This window comes from Leiobunum rupestre, chromosome 4, assembly GCF_980474605.1.
Source record: "Leiobunum rupestre chromosome 4, qqLeiRupe1.1.hap1, whole genome shotgun sequence".
NCBI classification, from domain to species: domain Eukaryota; kingdom Metazoa; phylum Arthropoda; class Arachnida; order Opiliones; family Sclerosomatidae; genus Leiobunum; species Leiobunum rupestre.
The window spans coordinates 55,740,792-55,749,507 of NC_143387.1; the positions used below are offsets into that span (position 1 = coordinate 55,740,792).

Here is an 8,716-nt window from a genome sequence, read left to right on the forward strand (position 1 = left end):
CCGCATCTTTTTTCGTTGTCTCGAAAATTCACCAAGTGGGAACTAGCCTTTACCAATAAAACTAATATAACCACGTGACTATTTTAGTCAGTGACTCCCGCAAGTGGGCAGTAAAAGAGAGCGGCCTTTAGTGAAACTACTATTACAATAATTAGGTAATGTATGTTACGTATATTTGAAGTCGAATATTGCAGCTGGGCTGTTGCGTACTAACAAGTAAGAATGTCTCAGCTTTCGGCTTTCCTGATTTAAAAAACAATAAACGGACGGTAAAGAAATTTCCGAAACATACTTCAGGGTATAATCTAACTGGGCTAACGAATAATTTGTGGAAGTTATTTTGTTAGGGTTATCCAACTCAATTTAAATATTTGATATTCTTTAAGCGTTTCAAATTTCAAGTATTAAGAAAAGATAAAAAATGATAATTTAAAATATTAAAAACGAAGATGATACCCTGAGGGGCTAACCATTTCTTAAAAATCTATTTGATAGATTACTGGAATATGGAACGGGAATATGGAACTGGGATATTGAACTGGGATATTGAACTGGGATATGGAACTGCAATATGGAACTGGACTATAGAACAGGAATATGGAACTGGGATATTGAACTGGGATATGGAACTGCAATATGGAACTGGGATATTGATCTGGGATATTGAACTGGGATATGGAACAGGGATATGGAACAGGAATATGGAATAAGGAACCGGGATTTGGAACTGGGATACGGAACAGAAATATGGAATAAGGAACCGGGATTTGGAACTGGGATATGGAACAGGAATATGGAACAGGAATATGGAACAGGAATATGGAACTGGAATATGGACTGGAATATGAAACTGCAATATGGAACTGGGATATGGAACTGGGATATGGAACTGGGATATGGAACTGGGATATGGAACTGGGATATGGAACAGGAATATGGAACAGGAATATTGAACTGGGATAGGGAATAAGGAACCGGGATTTGGAACTGGGATATGAAACTGGAATAGGAAACTGGAATAGGAAACCGGAATATGGAACTGGAATAAGGACATGCTAAATCTGTAATCAGTTACGTAATCACTTTAGCAAAGTCAAGGCTATAGGCTTGTACAATTCCTCGCGATGCTCCATCCCAAAAGTAATTATCTGGAGCTTCGCCTGGCGAAATAAGGATTCGCAGTCATCGACTCGAACGGACTCGACAACGGGATCGTACCGACGATTCGCGTAGTTTCTCTCCCGCCGAGACATTTCATTTTGGCTTCGGAAGCCGCGTTTCGGAAGCGCCGAAGATCGACGAGCCTCTCGCGCGCGTTCACCTTCTCTTTTCGACGGGGGAAAGGTTAAACGAAAACCATAACACCTCATAACACACGCTGTTACTTCTCGAAGACAGATTGCTGGCAGCAAAACGTAAACCAAACTAAACCCTCGTCTCGCCTCTTTGAGAGCGCGGGGCTATTAGGGTGCTAAAAGTTACTTAAAGACGACGATACTGCGCCAACAGCGGCCGCAATAAGAAGCGCCGAGTAGGATATAAACATGAAAGGCAAAGTGGCCTGGCACCGCCTACCTAATAAAGATACATATACGCCTACCCGGCCACCAAGAATAAACATTGACGGAAACTTCTTTGGACAGATTCCTCCAATTCCGGGTGGATGTAGGTCGACGCGAAACCAGACCGAGACTATCATTGATTCCATTAGCTACTTACCGTCGCACCACGTAACCACCGGTAATTATGAACAAAAATGGCTCTCTCAAGTTTGGTATAGATCGAATACTCTCCGAAAATATTGGACCAAAACGAGGCTGTTCTCCAACTGGTAAGGGTCAAATGCTTTGCTTTTCAAATGATAATACCCCATTTTTTCGGGGATCGAATCGAATATCGAATATGCGTTTTATAATCACGTCAAATACGAAATCGAATATTTATAACGTAGAATAGTTTGGTTCAATACTTTTTAATGAAAAAATAGATCCAGTTAACTGATTAAATACTAAATAGTATTTCGAATACTAAATAATTTTATGTGTTTAGTTTTACAGTATTAGTTTTAGTTTGCTTGTCTAGGAAACTCGAATACTGAATAATCTTGCTAATAAGACACTTAACAGCTCCCCATCCATATATTTTGATGACCTTGATACTCAACATTCAAGAAAAACTGCACGAGGTTATTCGACCAGTTTTGCAAACTATTTGAAATATCAAATATTTTCTACCACTCTTATCGAATATTCAACTATACTTGATTAGGATTATTCGTGAACATTTTCGAAGAATCGAATATTCGATTTTGTATTCGATCGAATTTCTTTCTTTTCAATGAAAATATTTTCTAATTACGCTTTCGTAGCATCTCTATAAAAGAAATTGTATTAATGAGCAACTGATTGGTGACGTAGCCGCTGCGACGTCAAAATAATAATCAGCTAGGCTAATACCCAAGGCACCACCTTAGGCCTAAGTCATCGAGCGACTTTTAAAGCGTTTTTTAATTCAGGTGGCCGGGTTACAATGTGTAGGAGGAGCCACGCGAGCCAACAGCTCCCTACACTAACTATTATCGTTAACCTCAGCAAGTTTTTATGGAAGGGGAAACGCAGAAGGAGTTGTTCCGAGTTTTCACCCAGTGCCACAAGCCCGGCTCCTCTTGCTGCGAGGCGAAAGTGCTAACCACTTCGCCCCCAGACATCCTTTTCACCAACACATGGAAAAATGATGACCATTGCAAAAGCTACGGAGTACTATAGTGCTCGATATCTAATCTTTATACCGTGTTGTAAAATGTTACAAACTAAGTCCCTCTAAATATTTAACTGTCCATGGTTAACTGAGAATCTAACACAAATTACCATATCCTCGAAAGACATTTTAAATCTGTATTGTTGATTGGTTTATAAAGCGCATTTAATTCGATTGGATTTAACCCAAAATGATAAGACGTTGTTTACTTAAACCTTCCTTAAACCAGCAAACTATATATGTATACACTAGGAATGTCATAAACCACGGTCACACGACAACTAAAACCCACTAACTAACAAGTTAAATACCTAATTGAGTTGTCATCTGATCAAAAAGAGTAGCGAAGATACTTGTTGTAAACTCGGTTCGGCTGCGCTGGTTTCGGAAGCAACACGAAGACAGTTCGGCGGGTAGTTATGAAAAATAAAGAATTTTAATATTTTTGCGATAAACCAGGGTACATGAAGTGATTGGACGAAACTAAAACTCATGGTAAAAGGCCCATTGGACTGCAATATATGCTTTAATACTTCGTCGTCGTGTATCGTGCTTTATTAAAAAAAAACAAGCACGCGATAAAGATTAATACTAGTAGCTATGTAAGGTCCGTGTGAACTTTTTCGAATAACTAGCATCGAAACCGTTTTCAATAGTTAGTTTTAAACTCAGATTTGAACTGATTTAGTCCGTCGTGTGACCGTGGCTTAAGAAAGACTACGGGGACCCTCATGATTCCAGCGGAGATTTCGGATACGGCTCGACATTAAGCCTTGTCTTACTTTATTACCTACTTTGCTCTTTTCTAACCATCTAATTTCGTGATTTTACTCGAAACTATTCGACTTTCTCGAAGAATGTGACAAATTATCCAAGATCTTCAGTGTGAGAAGTAATGGGGATTTTTTTAATTCATTTTATTGCTAATTATACTTTCCTCGGCGCGGTTTCTTAGTGACGGTATTAAAAAAAAACGCGTTACGTCCATTGAGTTGGGAATAAATAGAGGTACAACTAAATCTGGCTGGCGCGGGACCAATTTCGTTCAATATGGAGACTTTATCAACTATATCGTTCAACCCTGGTGACATCTGTCTCTAGTGGTGGCAACTATTTTGCAATTGAATTTTTGCGCGAATCATATAACTTTACAAAATATAGATGGCGCTACCGCCTAATTATAAAGATGAATTTCGTACAGTCTTCTCAACAGGTTCCGCGTAACCATGGCAATCGAAATCGTAATTGTAATTCTAGCAGTATTATTCCCAATTCAATGGTTACGTCTTACATTCGACGTAGTTGAAGCGCCACCCGTTTTTCGAAGAGCCTTCGTAGTATAGGGTGGCAATGGATCCTTAGACATTAAAATTTATACATACATAGTTTCCGCTTATAACCAATTACCAAATACTAATCGAGCTCTGTCTTTCAGGAATGTTACCAATTATCATAAGTCCACTTCAGGTAAACGCCGTACCAGAGACCACGAAGGAGAAAATTGGACAATTAGAAGCGTCTAGACAGAAGACAACGTGGTCAATGTTCGCTAACGTGTCGGACAGTTCAGAAAATTCGGAAAAACCGAAGAAATACTTGCTAAACTACTGGCCTATTTATAGCGGTAAGATTTTCTCGGACTAAAGCGAGATTTTGCTACTACGATTTCTACCGCTCGATGGCGCCACTTTGGGTGGATACATTTTAACTAGGTGGATACTTTTCGCTTGTTCTGAGATTTCGGAGAAAGGTAAAAAGAGTCTTTTTACTCCGCTTCAACGGTGGTGAATAGCTCGAGTCAGGGTTAAAATATTTTTCCAAAATGGTTACCTGTTGCCATTTTAGTAGATAAATTCTGGATAAGCAGAAGATTTTACAAATTTACTCTATTTACACCATTGAGTTGGGAAAATTAATCTAGAGGTAAAATCAAAACGTCGGATTTCAGTATTTCGCGAAACAAGTTTTTAAAAAATAAGAATACTGTAGTCTGCTCCAGGCTTGGAAATAAGGTTTATTTCTAAACTGGTCTATTTGGCCAGTGACTCCCAACTCTTGAATTATTTAAGTGGTCACGTAGACCAGTTGGTTAATAATACGGTAGATAATTTTGAATTAATAAACTGGACACTGGACCAGTGAACCCCTGGCTTTTGAATAAAAAAACTGGTCTGAGCAATTAATAAACTGGTCTTTGACCCAGTGACCACCGCTTATTTCCAAGCCTGGTCTGCTCCCAAATTACGAGAAAACTTTATCATTCTACCCGTGGCGCCGTCTATCTCTCAATGGTTCGTTCAAATAAGACGCGTTTTCCAGCAAAAAGATTTTTTTTTCAAAAATAATGGATGGCGCCACGGGTCATATGATAATGTTTCCTCGTCATTTTAGAGGAGACAGCACTTTCGTAATTTTCAAAAACTTGTTTCGCGGTGAGCAGATTTCATTGGATCTCTAGATTAATATTACCAACTCAATGATTTACACCATGGTTCAAGATGAATAAAAAGTGTAACCTCAAGACCTTGACGAATAGTTCAAGGTGTAGAGCATTTCTATCCACCAGAATAAGCGAATAGTTATTCACCTACTCTGAACGGTATCTCAGGGGCGTAGGAACCGTTTGTAAGTTGGAAGGTTGCAAGAGTACTCAAACCAGCAGTCTAAAACTAACTAAGATTTTTAATTATACAAAAAGAGCGAAAATAATTATTTCGTAATTAATTTTTAAACCGAACTTTCTCTAAAGTTGACACCGGTATAAAATAGTGTTAGAAATATATTTTTTAACAAATTGGAAAATAATTATTATCTTCCCACATAAGCGTTTAATTTGGCGCCATTTGGTTATTTCTGGTATAAATAAAATAATTAAAATCGAACCTCTAATTATTGCGCTCTAAATGCTTGTTTGAAGCGAGCAATTTGTGAATCAGACTATTTACACTAAACCTTTGTCGACTTTATTACATTTCTAGACTAAGTGTTCCTTGTTTTGACTTCATTAAGCGTTGTATATCTGCAATTTTAGAGGTCGGCCTTTGGATAAGAATTAATCACTTCATCTTTTTTTTATCCACAACCGCCGATTATCCGAAAAATAAAATTATTTTTTGCATGTTAAAGCCTTTTCTATTCGTGGATAATATCAAGAATGTATTTATTTATTCTCAGGGAGAATGAATATGTTGAGACGATCGACGGACACGTTGAGCCCCTACCCCCTTCACGCTAGAGGGGGGGAGAAAAAGGAGGCGGTCTTATTTTTTGCGTCCTCGCAGCAGCGTTAATCGCGTCGAAAAACGTAATTTTTAATAACCAATGAGATTGCAGGACGAATTGGATTTATTTTAAACGGAGGAGCATACCGGGGGGCACAACGGGTGGAATTAGAGAAACGCTAAAAATAATCTCAACATATTCATTCTCCCTGAGAATAAATAAATACATTCTTGATAATATCTATAAATAAACAGTTAACCGCAATATTTATAGTTAATCGATATTTTGGCAGTTAAGTAACTTCAGAAAGTCGATTAACATCTAATCGCGGCTGTTTTAAATATAGAATGGGCTCTCAGGGCAAATTCCTTCTTCCAAGACGGTCAGGGGTCAAGGTCGAATACCAGTAACCCGGAATTGTCGGCCCCCAGCAAGAGAAAGCGTTCGTGGTCCAGGGCAGTGTTCTCCAATTTGCAAAGGAAGGGTCTGGAAAAGAGGTTCACCATCCAAAAGTACATCACGAAACCGGACAGGAGGCAGTTGGCCGCCACTTTGGGACTTACCGACGCTCAGGTTAAAGTTTGGTTCCAAAACAGACGCATGAAGTGGCGACATTCGAAGGAGGACGAAAAGAACCGAAAGAAACCGTAATATCGAGGTCTCTTTCGTATTTATTTGGCGCCATCTACCATGGATTTTCCAAAGAAGATGCTATTTCAATTTTGTTACTACGCATTTCTCTTTTCCGATAGTAGATGGCGTGACAATCCCTCTTTTTTGACGGACTGTATTACTGAAATGTTGTATTAATTTTCGACACAACGGTGGAAAACCACGCAATATAGGTCGCCATAGAGAATATTTTTTAAATTTAAAATTTATACGAAAATAAATAAGGTATTTATTTGAACTTAGGGATAATTTGTTCGAATCTCAATCGTCCGAACGGTGGAACCAATGTTCGAATTTCATTCGTCCGAACCGCCGAAATAACAAATGTTTCAATTGTTCGAATTGGACAACTTGTTTGTTTCATTCGTCCGATTCGGTAGCATCACTTGTCCGAATTCTGTCGCTAAATTAGTATTTCTTATTGCTGTTTTTTTTTGGTCCGGATTTACTACATTGTAAATATCGTTGTTTGTTAGTAAGTGGGAATTGCGTTGAATGTTGTGGATATTTTAGGTTAGGTTAGGTTAGGTTAGGTTCACGTTAATGTTACTATTTTCTGATATTAACAATATTTTAAAAAAAAACAACCAATTCCTAATGTTCTAAAAAACGGACAAAATCGAACAAATGAAATTCGCCAGTAAAGTTAACATAAATTGAACGACTAAATCACTAACAAAAGTTGTGATAAATTTTTCGGGAAAATGATATACGTTTTCGGACATACGATCCTGTTTTCCGGCATTCAGACAAATGATCATTCGGACATTTGTACCACCGTTCGGGCGAATGAAATTCGAACAAATGTACCCAAATCGGGATAATAACTATGTCGAGAAGATTTTAGCACTCGAATCTAATCAAATCAGCCCGGTATCTATCATATTATTCTATAAGTTTGTCACTTTGCGGAATACTTTACTGAGAGCTAGTAACGGAGTGACGTCATCACCAGAAGAAAATCTTCCCCTACCGAGGCGCTGTCAAAGGCTACGTGTGACGCGCTACCAAGCGGACGCAAAACGGCGACGAAGCCCGTAATGCAGTCTGTCTCGTGAATAGCTCTCAGCAAAACTTTTGCGTGTGAAGAATAGGAAGTGTCACACTTGTGTAACAATATTATACACTTATGCTAAAACTGACGTCTCGCGACATAGTTTTTCTTCTTAAGCATAAATAAATATATTCTTGACGAAACTGAAGCCATTTCAAAAAGTGAATGCAATATTAGAATAAGTAATCTCATTTTTAATTAATTCAATTTTTATTAAATTACACTATTTTATTTCATTCTAACAAAATATTTCTATAACGAAAATATGAAATTTAACCCGTGAAAATTACATTTAATTATATTTGTAAATAAACCGTTTTGTAAAATTGTAATGTACAGATTTCTACGGTATGACAATTCTTTATTTATGTGGTGGTTATCTTATGTATACTTATTTTTTGTATCATACTCGTATACAATATTTATAACATGTAATATAATAATATAAATAATTATCGAGTTAAAAATATTTGATCTGAACCAGAGACGTCACTAACAAGGAGACGAGAGCTCATTCTCACCGATTTTCTTCAAACTCAGGAATTTGGAAGACCATAGTGCAACCTCGGAGCAACAAACACAGCACCCCAGCTCCTAGGTGTAACTTGAAAACTCCGAAAGGAAAAAAGTTTACGAGTTTTTGTTTTACCATGGCAACCAAATTTTTTTTTACAACTAAAAATTAAAATTTTACTATGCAATTTAACATGAAAAAATTGGCAGATTAAGAAATTTTATAAAAGTTAAAAATTACATTTGGTTCAGAATATTTATCGTAAAAAATGCTATTAAATGAGATAAATTTGCAGGTAAATATGGAATATTTTAATGCTTAAAAATGAGATAAGCCTAAACAAATTTGGGTATATTTAAGAAATTTTGTTTCAATCAAGTAAATTCGAGTACATTTTGTAAATACAAATGAATTATTGTAAATCAAATTTTTTTAAATACTAATATTAGTAACGTTTTATAAAATCTTGTAAATGTTGTCTAATGCGAATGAAATTA

At 37.1% G+C, this 8,716-nt stretch overlaps 1 protein-coding gene across 1 annotated transcript; it reads left to right on the forward strand.

The window, feature by feature from the left end:
• The first annotated feature begins 1,746 nt into the window (after positions 1 to 1,746).
• On the forward strand, positions 1,747 to 6,630 carry LOC149948367 (H2.0-like homeobox protein). Its single transcript, XM_090171064.1, has 3 exons — positions 1,747 to 1,831; positions 4,193 to 4,381; positions 6,326 to 6,630. Exons 1-3 carry the CDS (start codon positions 1,747 to 1,749, stop codon positions 6,628 to 6,630), a joined length of 579 nt encoding a protein of 192 aa, XP_090027190.1.
• The last annotated feature ends 2,086 nt before the right edge of the window (positions 6,631 to 8,716 follow it).

Excerpts from the sequence above, each read along its gene's own strand:
- LOC149948367 (XM_090171064.1), top strand. The coding sequence starts at position 1,747 with ATGAACAAAAATGGCTCTCTCAAGTTTGGTATAGATCGAATACTCTCC. Across the intron at positions 1,832-4,192 it reads ACGAGGCTGTTCTCCAACTG|GAATGTTACCAATTATCATA; the intron begins GTAAGGGTCAAA and ends TCTGTCTTTCAG. Across the intron at positions 4,382-6,325 it reads CTACTGGCCTATTTATAGCG|AATGGGCTCTCAGGGCAAAT; the intron begins GTAAGATTTTCT and ends TTTTAAATATAG.